The sequence below is a fragment of the Scardinius erythrophthalmus genome (genome assembly GCF_964197995.2).
Source record: "Scardinius erythrophthalmus genome assembly, chromosome: 23".
NCBI classification, from domain to species: domain Eukaryota; kingdom Metazoa; phylum Chordata; class Actinopteri; order Cypriniformes; family Leuciscidae; genus Scardinius; species Scardinius erythrophthalmus.
In genome coordinates, this window is record NC_138243.1 from 3,028,897 (window position 1) to 3,044,654 (window position 15,758).

Sequence of the window (15,758 nt, forward strand, 5' to 3'; positions counted from 1 at the left end):
TTCCTTGAGAAAATTTGCAATGTATTGTACCTGATATCCAAAATAATCGATATTGAATCGAATCGAATCGAAATCGAATCGAATTGCAAGCTTGTGAATCGAAATCGAATCGAACTGTGAAATTTGTGGCAATACCCAGCCCTAATATTCGCTGAGAGACGCCTGCTTTCAAACGCTCTCTGTGCATTTGTGCAAGCACTTGAAAAGCACAAAGCCTCATTTACAACGTGTTTGAAGCGTTGATAAATTGTAGCCAATCACAGACGTATATGTTGAGCGTGTGAACACAATGTCCAATCGAGATGCTAGCGGGAAATGCTGGTGTCGTCACATTTTAAATATTTCTTTTTTTAAATACCCAAGTCAGTATTTTTGACAACACTATTCCCAGGTTTATTTGCTGGGAAACACTGAGATGTTCCCAGGTTTAAATAAAAGAGGTTGGTAAATTTTTAATGTACCAGGTTTATACAAAACAAGTCGATAAGCAGTTAAATGTGTCAGTTTACACACAAAGAAAAGTTTAAACTTTTCTTTGTGTGTAAACTGACACATTTAACTGCTTATCGACTTTTGTATAAACCTGGTACATTAAAAATTTACCAACCTCTTTTATTTAAACCTGGGAACATCTCAATGTACCAGGTTTATACAAAACAAGTCGATAAGCAGTTAAATGTGTCAGTTTACACACAAAGAAAAGTTTAAACTTTTAAAAAGTATAAGCGTAACATGTTTAATTTACTTTGTTCATTGTTCAATTTGATTTACAGACTGAAACGTTTTTTGTGCTGTTTTCTAACCATTTGGACTTGAATAAAGAGAACCTGCACTTAACCTTTTCACAGGCGTTTTATTTTCACAGTAAGACCGATATGGTGATGTGTCAGCAATATATCGATTGTCACAGAATTGCTGTATCATGGTATTCTGTGTCGTATGGTGAGGTACCATCCTCAGCTCTTATCTTGGCAGAAGTTCTTGTTCACCTGCTAGTTTATTTCTATACATGGATGTTGATTAGCTTGAGCTTATCGGCTGATGTTGAGTTGACGCTAACAGCGCGTCTCCTGTGTCAGGCTGAAGCTGTCTCCCAGCCCCTCGTCTCGAGTGACGGTGTCGCGGGCGTCCTCCAGTCGCAGTGTTCGCACCACACGCGGGAAGAGGAAGCGTGTGGACGTGGAGGAGTCCAAAGCTAGCAGCAGCGTTAGCATCGCTCACTCGGCATCTGCCACTGGAAACATCTGCATCGATGAGCTGGACGTGGACGGGAAGTTCATTCGCTTGCACAACAACTCTGAGCAGGTGCGTTTGACTCACACAAACTCATTCATAACTTAATGCTCCTACATTGTTGAAGTTGGAAGTAACTTGAATGAAAGTTTTTGTCTGAATATTTCAGGATCAACCCATGGCAGGATTTCAGCTGATTCGAACTGTCGGTGATGTTTCTGCGGTGTATAAATTCACTGCTAAATACACCCTGAAGGCTGGACAGAAAGTGACGGTACACATCACATCTTCATAGATGTAATTACGAGTAAAGCCTGTCACCTGACAGGCTGTCTGAGGGGGAATGTCAGCATATGCCTTCATACTCTGCTGAACCTGCTGTTGGGTCTTGTTTTGATGTGGTCAGATCTGGGCGTGTAATGCTGGCGTGAGCTCCAGTCCTCCTGCTGACCTGATCTGGAAGAGCCAGAGCTCATGGGGGAGCGGCGAGGACATGAAAGTGCTTCTGCTGAGCCCAGACGGAGAGGTGAGACCCACCTGAGGTGTACCTCTTACTGCTCAACCAGGCATTGTTCATCAGTGGGCAGTGTTCTGAAGTGTCCCTGTCCCTATAGGAAGTGGCTGTGAGGACCACAGTGTTCAACACTGCAGTGGAGGAAGAAGAGGAGGAGGAGAAGGATGCTGAAGTCATCGAGGAGCGTTTCTTTCACCAGCAGGTCTGATATCAAGCACACATCATCTTCATTACACACATCAAACCTCCTCGTCATCGTGTGTGTGAGGCTCTGCTCAGTGTTCCACTATGTTTTCACAGGGAGATCCACGTGCTGCCAAGAGAGGCTGTTTGGTCATGTGATCAACACTTCAGCCAATCAGAGCTGCCAGTTTAACCACCATAAAGCTTCCTGTGTGCTCGATTTTCTGAGTGAGAGTTTTTTTTTATTTTTTTAACTTGTAAAATCTCTCACTTCAGTTTGTTTTTGTGAATGTTTATCAGCTTAAATTGAATGAACCAAATGCTTTTCTTTTCATGTGTGAGTTGTTTGAGGACGCTTTTCTGAACTCGTCCACAACAGATTCTGTGACTAACCCTTTTTCTTTTTTTTTTATCATGTTTATATTTTATAAGATGGCATTTTAGGTCTTTTTATAGACAGTTTTTTATAATGGCTAATAGTTTTAGTAAAGTTCTTACAGACAGTAGACACATTTGCATGTTAGTTTGAATAATGTTGAAGTTTGTCATTGTATTTAAAGCAGCTGTTTGAGAGTAATTCACTACACGATCAATGGGCCTGAACGCCTCTTCAGCTCTTCAACTGAACAATTCCAACAGTCATTATTTTTCACATTATTTTTTTTTTTTATGAGAAGTGACTTTTTTTCCTCCAATGTAGGATCAGTGAATGTTTTCTATATGCGAGTTGTCGGGTGTTTATGGGATGTGATGTACCAGCCAAGTCTTAAAGCGCTGCAGTTTTGTGTCTGAAGCGTTCATCTCTTTCACTCGAGTGCAGCTCGTCTCCTCCATAGAGGAGAGTGTCCAGCGGTGAAAACACTGCCTGCTGATATGAGCAGTTATCAGTGTGCAAGCTATTAAACCTCAAGATTCAGTACTGTATTTTTAGTTTTTTTACAGATCAGGTTGTCAGAGCTAAGATGCTGAAGTTGTATTTTGTACTGCTTTTGTCTATTATCTAACAAACACTAGCCTTACACGTACATTGATTTAACCTGTCACTTGCATGCTTTTTGTTTTGCTGCAGCCTTTATATTACAAACGATTGAATAAAGTGTTGATTGAATGTATTTTCAGGGTGTTCTCTTTCATTACCGTAATTGCAATCATCTGTGAAATGTAGTAGTAAAACTAAGCCATAGAGACTATTGTGAGCTGTTCTCTGACTGGGAATTATGCATTTCTATGGCACCACTATCAACGCCTAGATGAATCTGCAGCGGTCAGGTGGTACAAGTAGGAGCTGTCAGAAAAGTCTCAGCTTACAAGCTGGAATTACGATAACATGAGCACTTTTTACAATTTGAAATCTCGTAATTATATTATATTACCGCAAATTTAAAAAAAAAATTGAAAAATTGCTTTGAGGCAATAAGTATGGAAGTAAAATAATGTCAAATGTTTTTGAAACAAAAAAGCCTGTTGAATTGCACTACTTGGAAAAAAATAGGCATTGCATTAACCATGCTTGCATTTTAATGCATTGTATTTTTAGGGCTTTGCATTTTTTACTTCCAAAATATTCAAACTGTTTAAAAATACAACCTACAATTTTCAATAGGCATTTTTGGTCCATTTTATTTCGCTTTGCAAATTCGCTTCCACAAATTCGACAGTAAATTCAACATTGACATCCAGGAACTGCAGGAAAAGCAGTAGATTGCCGAGCATACTCTCCATCTGCTGTTAGTCGACCTCATCAGCAGGAGGTGCAAAAGCGTGTGTTGTTGACAAAGACCAGCAACAGTTAGAGCAAGCCATTCATTCATAAAATGAAAATGATTGTGTTTCAGTTATTGTAGGTTGTATTTTTAAACAGTTTGAATATTTTGGAAGTGAAATATAAAAGGTGAATATGGATTATTGAATTTTTAATAATGGAAATGTGTTAAAAATGTTTTTAATTGAAATATTCACAGCTCAAATATTCAACCATGTTGAATTTCAGCCCATAAAAATGCAAGCCCTAAAAATAAAATGCAAGCATGGTTAATGCAATGCCTATTTTTTTCCGAGTAGTGCAATTCAACAGGCTTTTTTGTTTCAAAAACATTTGACATTATTTTACTTCCATACAATAAGACAGTTGGCCACTTTAACTGGAAAACACTACTTCCTGCTGCTGCTACTACTACTTTCTACAGTGTTGGGGAGTAACTAGTTACATGTAACAGTTATGCAATTTAATCCGTTACAGTTACTGAGAAAAAGTTTTATTAAATGAGTTGCTTATGATAATGTTAACGTTTACATAGGGGGTTACTTTTGAATGTTTTCTGTAAAAAGCCTGGGATATGTTGAATATTATTAATTTGCCGGAGTGATGAGATACTTAGTAGATTGTCCTCACTCAAAGGCTGTCTGTCTAAGTGGTGTCTGCAAAATAATATAGGGTTCATAGACAATTGGAAAAGTTTTTGGGGCAGACCTGACCTGTTGAAAAGAGATGGTATTCATCCCTCCTGGGATGGTGCTGCTCTTCTCTCTAGTAATATGGCTCATAGTCTTAGAGCTCAAACATGACAAACTGGGGCTCAGGTCAGGAAGCAGACAGACTGGCTAAACCGACCGTCTGCTAGCGGCCTCGCGTCACCAAGGTCAGATAAATCCCATCACATAGAGCCTCTTTCACCTAGATATCAACATAGAGACTGTGTCTGTTCCCCGAATTAGGAAATACAAAAAATGTCAAAACCCATCTAAGGGTAAAAATTTAATCGATGTTCAACAAATAAAAAACAGATATAATACAGATGAGCAAATGCTAAAGCTTGGGTTGCTGAATATTCGATCCCTTACTTCAAAAGCACTCATTGTTAAAGGAACCGTATGTAAGATTGTGGCCAAAACTGGTACTGCAATCACTTTCAAATTACTGTAGAGCGGAGTATCCCCTTCCCCTCCCCCCTGACTCCAGTTAGGCTGCAGGATCCAACAGGAACGTAGGCCGCTACAAGGAGCTTCCAATGGCAAGTGACGAGTCCTACACAGTTATTTTTTTTCTGTTAATTATGTTTATGCTTCATGAGAGATGTTTTGCGAAGTAATTATGTCTTTTAGGTTTCGTAACGTTAGACATTTTTTATCCGACACGTTTGTAGCTGCAGCTGTGGTAACTAGAGCAGAGCTGCCAACCCAGATGCCGAAACACTACTGACTGCGTGATTAGTAGATAGGTGGAGGGTGGCGCATCAGGCCAAAACACAACATGACAACATCAACTTCACTTTTAAAATGGCAATATCCTGGCTGGACTACTGTTGTCAGTGATATAATTATTTAAAATGAACATGATTTCTTAATGTCTAGTGACATATCAGGGCCATTTTATAATTACAGTTTTTCTCAGTCGCTTTGGTGCATATCTCACATCACTATTTACATTTGCACAACAGTTAGTTCAGCCTCCACAACATTTAGTCATTTGTGCACATCACAGTAGCAGTTTCTCATTCCTTCCAACAAATTGCAAAGGCTTTTGGACATGCATCAATTGCTTTCATACAACTCTCTGCTGTTTTATAACATTATCATTTGCTTGTCATGTCAGTCAAAATTAACTATACTTGTGAATGCTGAATAGTCCTCATTTCATTGCTTGAGTCATCACATACAAAAATGTTGAACTAGTTGTCAAAATCTGTCAAGCAAATTTTACACATTTTTTAAAATCTTTTTTTTTTTTTTTTTTCTGAAAATGTCTCCTAAATTGAACAATTTCTCTCAGGTGAATCTCAGCTTTCACTGATGAGGAACGTCTGGATGTGCATGAATGATTACAGTACTATGTATGTTGTATGTTCAGTTCTAATACAGTATATAGGCCTACTGCAATATTGTGTACAGTTGTGCACAGCTCTACCCAAAGGGAGTTTATGTTTGTTGTAAATAAGGGTGTATTTTTTCTTTTGGACAATGCTGTGAACAAATTAGAATTGCAAAGAGCATATGCAGTAAAAATGTGAAACATACATATTCAGTGTCTTGTACTCAGTTACCTCACTAAATACAGTAATGTGTAACTTTACTGTATTTTTCAAATGGCTGTGCAAATAGTATATAGTGCTGTATTGAGCATTTTCAGGTAGTGTCACCAAGATCTGACTTTTATCATTGGAAAACATTTACAGAGTAAACTGTCATAATGAAAACATGACTAAGCCATTTGACTATCTTGTTCATAAACGATGGTGTCAGGACTTTTCATCTTGATGACACTGACACTTTCATTGACATAAATACTTGCTTTTGAGGAATGAGCTATCCATTTTGAGCAAGTGACACGCTTTTGCAGGTTATCAACTAGGTTTTGCAGTTTGTACTAATTGTTTTGAGAACTGCATTAACTGTTGTGCAAATGTAAATAGTGATGTGAGAAATGCACCAAAGCGACTGAGGAAAAACTGTAATTGAAATACATTTCTTACATACGGTTCCTTTAATGATATGATTACAGACTATAATCTAGATGTGCTGTGTTTGACAGAACCTGGCTAAAACCAGATGATTATATTACTTTAAATGAGTCCACCCCCCAAGATTACTGTTATAAACATGAACCTGGTCTAAAAGGCAAAGGGGGAGGAGTTGCTGTAATCTATAGTAATATCTTCAGAATTACTGAGAAGTCTTGTTTTGAATATAATTCTTTTTAAGTGTTGATGCTAAATATAACACTCTAGTGTAAATGATAAATCACACTTGACTACTGTAAACAGGCCACCAGGGCACCATACAGACTTTATCAAAGAATTTGCTGACTTTCTATCAGAGTTAGTATTGGCTGCAGATAATTCCTAATTGTTGGTGATTTTAATATACATGTGGATAATGAAAAAGATGCATTGGGATTGGCATTTAAAGACATTCTGAACTCTATTGGAGTTAGACAAAACGTGTCAGGACCTACTCATTGTCATAATCATACTCTAGATCTAATATTATCACACGGAATCAACGTTGATGCCGTGTCCTCGCAGATATAATTTCTTTCTAAAAGGGAACATAGTTGTGAGGATACCGCCTTTGATAAAGTCTGTATGGTGCCCTGGTGGCCTGTATGCAGTAGCCAGCACAAATGTCAAGCGCAATTTATAATTTACACTATATATTGTTAAATTTAGCACCAACACTTCAAAAGAATTATATTTGAAACTAGACTTCTCAGTAATTCTGAAGATATTACTATAAATTACAGCAACACCACCCCCTTTGCGTTTCAGACGAGGTTCATGTTTATAACAGTAATCTTGCGGGGTGGACTCATTTAAAGTAATGTAATCGTTTGGTTTTAGCCAGGTTTCTGTCAAACACAGCACATCTAGGTTATTATCTGAAATCATATCATTAACAATGAGTGCTTTTGAAGCAAGCGATCGAATATTCAGCAACCCAAGCTTTAGCATTTGCTCATCTGTTTTTTATTTGTTGTCACAGTTAAAATCCTCAACATTCAATTTAATTTGATTTCATCCTGTTTGAAATGAAGCTGGACGCTGATCTGCCAGTCATGTGTCTTTCATGTGGAGACTCCTCGATTGTTTGCATAAGGGTGATCAAACGCATCATCATGAAAAGTTTATGTTGTTGCAGATTTTTTATTCAGGTTAGATATTTTTCACTTAAACCCCTTTATCTAAAGCTCTCAACTTACAGCTATATTCAATAAAAAATAAGAACTGTCAAATTTGATTTCATGGTGACTGTTTCTTATAAAGGATTTATCCATAATTTTTTTTAAACTCATGTGCTCTGTAATCTTCAATCAGAATAACTTCCTCTTGCAGCATCTCTTTTCTTCTCTGATGACGAGGGCGGGGCAATAGCCTGTCACTCACATGAGATCAGCCAATAGCAAACCACAACCATCCAATCAACTCCCCACAGACAAACTCAGTCTTGATGACGTGTCAGCCGGATATCCAGCCTTACTAGGACACAGCCGTCCGAAGGGTGGCACCCATTTTACAACCAGAGAGGTATTACTAATGTCAAAGACTTTATTGGAAATGAACTGCATAACATCTCCAGATATTATTGTCCAGTTGCAGTGGCTTCATCCAGGCGCTTTTCCAGGAGTGTTGAGTTCACACGGTGCATCATCAGAAACTGTCCATTTAAATGAAAGACGGGGATGTGATATCTGTACCTGTCGAACCAGACTCTGTTCTCTGGGAGAGTGATGTCCACCTCCTGCAGCTGGACCTGGAAGACACACACACACACACACTTTAGACAGAGGAGAGTGATGTCCACCTCCTGCAGCTGGACCTGGAACAGGGAAGACACACACACACACACACACACACATTAAACCGAGGACTTAGAGTCTTACCCGGTGTTTATACGGCTCGAGGGCTGCTTTGGCTTCGTCACACAGAGGACACGGGTCCTGAACACACACAGAGATCTGATCACGTCAGGCATGCGTGAGTGAACGTATTGCAGTTTGGAAGACCTACATTAAATAACATGTGCAGCAGTACCAGAGCTCACAGCATTAGACAGACACACACACACACGTGCGCTCTAACAGAATCTCCAGGGGAATGGATGAGATGAGGACATATTAATGGCCATTCAAGTACACATGTATTCTATAATAAGAAACTTTCTACATGAAGATTCCTCCAGATCCCTCAGTGTGTGTTCTCCTGAAGACAGAAGCTCATTATTACAGTGAGATGTGATAGTTCAGCACAGGTAGAGCACATCTGAATGAAGTTAAGCAATGAAAAAGTAGGCTAATATACACAAACAACACACACATGATATGTGTGTGACGGACAGCACCTGACCTTGGTGAAGAGCAGGAGGACGGGCCGCTGAGAGTGAGAGCTGCTGCAGAGCCGTCTGAAGACACTGGAGAGCATCGTGACTGTGAACGACACCATCAACACCAGTGTTATTATGACCCTGAGATTCATCATCACACAGTTAAAGACGAGACCAGTCGCACAGACGCCACTGGAACAACCAGCTCACATCTGTAAACTCAGTCAGTTATGGGGAGTTTTCAGCAATAGAGTATTCATAATGAGTTTGGAGCAAGTTAACACATGCTTTATGTGTTTTCATGTAATTTTATGCAGGTCATTATAGGGTTAATTACAATTTCTGAAAGCCCAAAACAAGACCTTAGATTTCTGGGTAAAACTTGATATAAGGCTTAATTAATTAACATTAACTAACAAGTAGCAATACTTTTACAGCATTTATTAATGTTAATAGTAATCCCAACATTTTACTAATACATGTTTTAGATCAAAGGGTTGTAACATTAGTCAATAATTAAACTAATATTAATATAGCTTGCTTAATGAGTCTGGTAAAAAATATATTACTCATTGTAAGTGAGCTTATTGTAAAGTGTTACTCATTTCAGTATCTTTCTTTTTTATTTCTGGCTGTTTCTTGAATTTTGTTTTTTAATTGTTTCAGTTATGCCAAAAGCTGTTAATGGTTTATCAAACATTTTAAATAGACTAGATATAATGTTGATAGAAGATAGACAGAATGTTAAATAGAGAGTTGTGAAACACGACTGTTTCTGTCAGCAGTGCTGATGAGTAAATGTGTCGGTGCGGGCGCCGTGTGATTGACAGCTCACTCAGGTCTGAGCACAGCCGATGATTCAGCATCGGGTTATGGAAATAAACACTGCTCGTCATTCTTCCCTATGGAATTCCAAGATTTTCCGCTAGATTGTTTTTATTTATTGTTTTTATTATCATCTGACAGCTCAGCTATTCACAAACTCTCACCGACAGAACAGAAACTGCTCAGTGTGTCCTTCTTCTCTTCTTCTTCTTCTTCTTCGATTAATGGCGGTTGCCAAAAGCCGCACATCGCCTCCTACTGGGCTGGATTGTGAGGCAAAAACAAACAAACAAACAAAAAAACAACCTGTTACAGTTTTTCTCAATCGCTTTAGATCAATTCTCAAATGAGACTTTTTTTTGGTAAAACTTTACAATAAGGTTCATTAGTTAACTACATTAGTTATGAACTAATAATGAACTGCACTTATACAGCATTTATTAATCTTTGTTAATGTTAATTTCAACATTTACTAATACTTTATTAAAATCTTGTTAACATTAGTTAATGCACTGTGAACTAACATGAACAAACAATGAACAGCTGTATTTTTATTTTTATTAACTAACGTTAACAAAGATTAATTCTGTAACAAATGTAGGCTATTGCTCATTGTTATTCATGTTAGTAAATACATTAACTAATGTTAACTAATGAACCTTATTGTAAAGTGTTACTCAAAAAGTTCAGATCTCTGAACAATTAATTTCTTGTTCACATCAGATTTGAATTTCTTATTGATTTAAGTAAATTGCAAGTGCTTTGGCACATGTATAAAAGAGTAAGTGTTGTCTACAATTTATGACTTGTTGATCAAAACTTGTATTTTTACAGTAGCCTACATTTTTTCTAGAAATATGTTGCATGTAAAAATTGTTCTGTGCTGTATGTGTTTGAGAAAAACATAATAGAGAGTGTGTAAAAATGATCAAGCAACTGAGATTTTTTAGGTTACATGTAACACATTAGATAGATAAACAATAGATAGATAGATAGATAGATAGATAGATAGATAGATAGATAGATAGATAGATAGATAGATAGATAGATAGATAGATAGATAGATAGATAGATAGATAGATAGATAGATAGATAGATAGATAGATAGATAGAGCGATCCAAGTGCTGCAGGTTTTTTTCTTTCTTCTTTATTATTTTTCAGGAACTATTTGGTGTTATTTACATTTAATTGACACAAAATGAACCTCGCTCTGGTTTTAAATTCAAATTTCTTAAAAAGAAAAATCTTCAGCATGGATGTATTTCTATGTATGTAGATCTAGAAGAATCTAAAATGTTTTTCATTTGATGGTGATAAAAATCTTTTGTTTATATTTGATTGAATTATTATACTTGCCCGTTAGGCTACTTCATAAAGTCAAATGGAATGAAAAAATGGCAAATTTTGAACAATTTAAAATTGATATTAAAATATATTTAGAAACAATATACAAAAGTTAAAAAACTTAAAAGCAAGGAAAGCTACGTCTTTTTTTCTCTTTCTTTCTTTGTTTTCCTCCATTTTGTTACTGACATGTATGGTTAGGCCTATATGTAGGCTAGGCCTACTCTTGTATGTAAATTTATGTTTTGTTCTATTAAAAATAAAGATGAAAAACCACACTCTCAAGGTATAATTTCATAAATTTATTGTAACCATGTCCACACAGACGCGTTTCGGCCTAAGCCATCATCAGTGTGTACTGTGAAACACCGAAAAGATTGTTTTTTTAAAAAAAAAAACATCAGAGGTGAACCTCATTCCTCAAATCATCAGAACCATCAGGTGCATCAAGTTACCAACATTGTGGAAACACAAGGAATAACACAACACAACCGGCCACAGATAATGTTCACATGTGACCCTTATGAACAATTGCCATAAAAAAAAAGAAGTTGTTCTATTAAAAAGAAGAAGAAAAAAAAGATCTAGTTAAGAATCGCAGTGAATGTGGTAAATTTGTGCTACAAAATTGTGTTTATGATTTATAAATGAACATAATATAACACATACAAGTTTGCAACATCAAGCACCATCATGAACAGGTACTATTTTGTTAAAATATGGTGGAAAGATAATATAAATGAAAAGTTGAATGATTTCCGTGGGTGTTTGTTTGAGGATCGTCTTCATGAGCTCAAGATGGCGCCACTTCATCTCATCAAACACAGGCTTCTGTCCACAGAGATAACACCAGTGCAGTTAATGTCAGCTAATCTTCATATTTGATCAGTATAGCTGAAATAGTTACTGGTCTCAGAGATAGGCTACTCAAGATCAGTGTTACACATTTACACTCTACACTCAGCACCACACCTGTGTTATTCAGGATGGTTTGCTGAGGAGGAGTTCTTTCGCTACCTTCATTCACTCAGAGGAGCAGCTCCTATTGGCTGTTCCCCTGTGACGTCACGACGAAGCTGCGTTGTGTTGTGTTGTGTCGCGTCGCGTCTCTTGCGGAGTTGAAGGAGAGTCACTTCATCACTCGTCTTTGCGCGCTTCTGTGAGAATATTTCAAACGAAAGATACGCTCATTTAAGCGGATCCCATGTGTATGGACCGGACGAAAACTTTAATTTAAAAGTGGTGAGTTTTACTTTTGCGAATCACTTTACACTATATATAACTGCATTACGAATTAACAACGTAGATTAAACATTACTATTCTGTATTCTGTTGTGCGGACTAAAACGGGTTTAATGTAGGCGAATGAAATACGTTAAGATCAAATAGGTCTGATTTAATCCTATAGTTGAATAGGAATAATAGGGATATTCTGACATTTTTTCAAGTGTCAGTAAGTGTTGATCAGACACGTCTTAAAGATTTATAATACGATAATAACACGCTTGTGTTTTAATGTCTTGTTTGGTTGATGTTTTTATCTCAGACTTACACTAACTCTATCACATCATTGTCAGTGATGCTGCTGAAAATCTTGTGTAGCCCTGAGAGAGAGAAAGTGTGTGTCCCCTGCTGAGTGTGTGTGTGTGTGTGTGTCTGTCCCTCTGTTCATGCTCATGTGACTCATGATGAGCCTCTCTTCACATTTTCTCATTTAAACACACACTTAAAGGGATAGTTCCCTCAAAAATAAAAATTACCCCATGATTTACTCACCCTCAAGTCATCCTAGGTGCAGAGGTGGGTAGAGTACCCAAAAACTGTACTCAAGTAAAAGTACAAGTACTTATAGAAATATTTACTCAAAGTAAAAGTAAAAGTAATAATCTTAATAGTTACTTGAGTAAGAGTAAAAAAGTATCCAATGAAAAAACTACTCAAGTAGTGAGTAACTAGTTACTTCGGATCATATAGGCTTCATATATATATATATATATATATATATATATATATATATATATATATATATATATATATATATATATATATATATAATAAGTTTATTTTATATAGCGCCTTTCTCAAACCCAAGGTCGCTTTACATAGTAGGAAGGCAAGGAAACACAACAACAACAACCAAAACAACATATATATATATATATGAAGACTTCATGATGCAAAAGCCTCTGAGTGCCATCTGAAATTTTCTTCTAAAACAATCATTTGTATCAAGCTCGTATATTTAAGGTTAGTAATTTCACTTTAATGACAATTAATAGGTAGGCTACTTTTCATTGCCATTTAAGTGTGAACATAAACATACAAGCTTGATAAAAATGCTCTTTTAGAAGAAAATTTCAGATAGTACTTAGAGGCTTTTGCCTCTGAAGTCGTAGGCTATATATAAAATGATATATTTAGATTTTGTTTATTTAAATGACTATTATTATCAGCTATCTTTGCAACAAAAACAGAAGAGAGACATAAGCATTATTTCTGCCATCTGTATAGCTCGAAAATCATTGCCTGTCCTCTGGTTTGTAGAATATTAACTTATACAACTACATTTTGATTATTATAAAATTTCGAAATAAAGTGAATCTGCAGTGTTGCATTCAAAGGTATTTACAGAGAAGAGTTAAAAACTCTTCACATGTGCTCGCGCTCATGACTGCTACTGAACATCTGAACACACACACACACACAAAAAAAAAAAAAGTACATCGACGGTTCTTCTTCTGACTGTTCTCCAAAATATAATCAAATGTATATTTCTGCAAGCATGTTTAAACTGGTTAACTGTCAACGGCAGGCAAAGGCATTCGTTTTCAAGTCGAGTTCGCACGCCACTGCGCAACAAAACACACAAACTACCGCGGGATGGCGGGTGTTCATTAACTGTGAACAATGGTAGCTTTATTTAATGTAAATTAATTTATATGTCCAAAAAACGGGTAATGTCATACTTTCTAGTATCGTGGCGTAGTAATCTGTTTGGTTGTAAAATGTATTACCTGAGTGAAATGAAATCGAATAGCCTATATCGTCCTGTGGAATCATTCATTCACAGACAGCTTACGAAGATGTTCAACTAATAAAGATCTTCATCGCTGGCAAAAAGTTGATGCATTTGAAGATTTGCCCTCACTTGACTGTAGCTAGTAGCTACTGTAGGTCCACTGCCACTTCATCTAACGCTCTTGATGTGCTTAAATCTTTCTGTTACGACTCCGAGTCGAGTGTGAATTGAAAGGGCTTCAGATGATTCAGTGCGTGCAGGAACTGAACAGATCATTCAAACTGATTCGCGAACCGATTTAGACAGATCTGCCAACTTGTTTGATGAAGTCTTTGAACAGAATCGACTCAAAAGAGTCATTCATTTGTGAATTGAGCATCGCTCAAGTCCAGAAAAAAGATACAGCGCGCTTGGAATAAACTACGCATTTAACAACACATATTGCATTAAAATAAAGTAACGAGAGGAACGTCGCCCAATGTAACGAAGTAAAAGTACAGTTTTTTCATTAGAAATGTACTCGAGTAAAAGTAATAAGTACCCACATTCAAATCTACTCTTAAAAGTACAATTTTTCTAAAAAAGTACTCAAGTAAATGTAACGAAGTAAATGTACTTCGTTACTACCCACCTCTGCCTAGGTGTATATGACTTTCTTCTTTCAGATGAACACAATCAGAGTTATATTAAGAAATATCCTGGCTCTTCCCAGCTTTATAATGGCAGTGAATGGAGGATTAGATTTTGAAGCCGATAAAAGTGCATCTATCCATGATAAAAGTGCATCTATCCATGATAAAAGTGCTCCACACGGCTAAGAAAAATATCCATATTTAAAACTTTATAAACTAAAATAACCTGTTTCCATCAGATGACCGTCCGCATCGATTTACGGTGAAAGAGTTACCCTAGACCCGACGCATGACGTAATGACGAACGCGGAAGCGCAGAGGATTAAAGTAAAAATGTCAGAGGATTTAGATTTAAGAGAAGAGGAGCTTGAGTTTGTTGCCCAGCCCTATTTTTGAACCATGAGAGGCGTCAAAGCTTACGCTACTCACGCCACAAGAGTAATCACTGACGCGATGTATAAGTCGACTTGTGTACGGCCGTCTGCCGGAAGCTGAGTCCCACCGTAGTGATGAGTCTCAGCTTAGGACCCCAGTATTATGCCTGATCCTAAAGCTGTTCTGGCGATTCTTAATGTAATCAATCAAATTTTAATTCATGTAATAATCTTTTATTTTTATCCTGATTATTCATATAGTTTAAGTCAGGGTTCATCAGTCTCGGTCCTGGAGGGCCGCTGTCCTGCAGAGTTTAGCTCCAACCAGCTCCAACACACCTGTTTGAAAGTTTCTAGTATGCCTAATGAGACCTTGATTAGCTGGTTCAGGTGTGTTTAATTGGGGTTGGAGCTAAACTCTGCAGGACAGCGGCCCTCCAGGACCGAGATTGGTGAACCCTGGTTTAAGTGAATGAAATTGGATTTTTAGGTATGTTTTTTGTAATTGTTAATTGTTATTAAGCAATAAGGTATAATATATATATATATATATATATATATATATATTTTTTTAATTAACATTTTTTTAATAATCAAGTTTATCATTAAATTGTTTTTAATAAACAATTTTTTAGTAAACAAATCTAGTGAAATGCTGTATAATCATCAACTATGCAAATGTGAAAATAATGCGTAACTGCATTCCCAAATGCACGTTAAACTCAGCACATGAACAGATAGAGTTCACTGCATTCATTCACTGTGAACTGAGACGTGGAGCTGATCGCGCTCTGAGACTTCTCATAGCGCAGTGCCA

General features: G+C 36.9%; 3 protein-coding genes across 5 annotated transcripts in view; 2 read left to right on the forward strand and 1 right to left on the reverse strand.

Moving 5' to 3' along the window:
- Positions 1-3,042, forward strand: part of lmnb1 (lamin B1) — a 37,050-nt gene extending 34,008 nt beyond the window's left edge. For 2 of the 3 annotated variants that reach the window (XM_081354755.1, XM_081354754.1), the window contains exons 8-12: positions 1,080-1,305; positions 1,403-1,507; positions 1,640-1,759; positions 1,848-1,949; positions 2,048-3,042. In XM_081354755.1, coding sequence (XP_081210881.1) covers positions 1,080-1,305; positions 1,403-1,507; positions 1,640-1,759; positions 1,848-1,949; positions 2,048-2,089 — 595 coding nt within the window. In that variant the 3' untranslated portion in view covers positions 2,090-3,042. Of the gene's footprint in view, positions 1-1,079; positions 1,306-1,402; positions 1,531-1,639; positions 1,760-1,847; positions 1,950-2,047 lie in introns of all 3 variants that reach the window. The other variant, XR_014029303.1, reaches the window with a different exon arrangement.
- Positions 3,043-7,372: 4,330 nt separating this feature from the next.
- Positions 7,373-9,794, reverse strand: cUnh5orf63 (chromosome Un C5orf63 homolog). Its single transcript, XM_081353747.1, has 4 exons — positions 9,736-9,794; positions 8,770-8,849; positions 8,307-8,363; positions 7,373-8,176 (listed from the first exon to the last, which is right to left on the reverse strand). Exons 2-4 carry the CDS (start codon positions 8,842-8,844, stop codon positions 8,006-8,008), a joined length of 303 nt encoding a protein of 100 aa, XP_081209873.1. The 5' UTR covers positions 8,845-8,849; positions 9,736-9,794; the 3' UTR covers positions 7,373-8,005.
- Positions 9,795-11,983: 2,189 nt separating this feature from the next.
- The window catches only part of megf10 (multiple EGF-like-domains 10), an 81,010-nt gene continuing 77,235 nt past the window's right edge, over positions 11,984-15,758 (forward strand). Inside the window, exon 1 of the mRNA XM_081354440.1 lies at positions 11,984-12,158. The gene's annotated coding sequence lies outside the window, so the exon portion shown is untranslated. The remainder of the gene's footprint in view (positions 12,159-15,758) is intronic.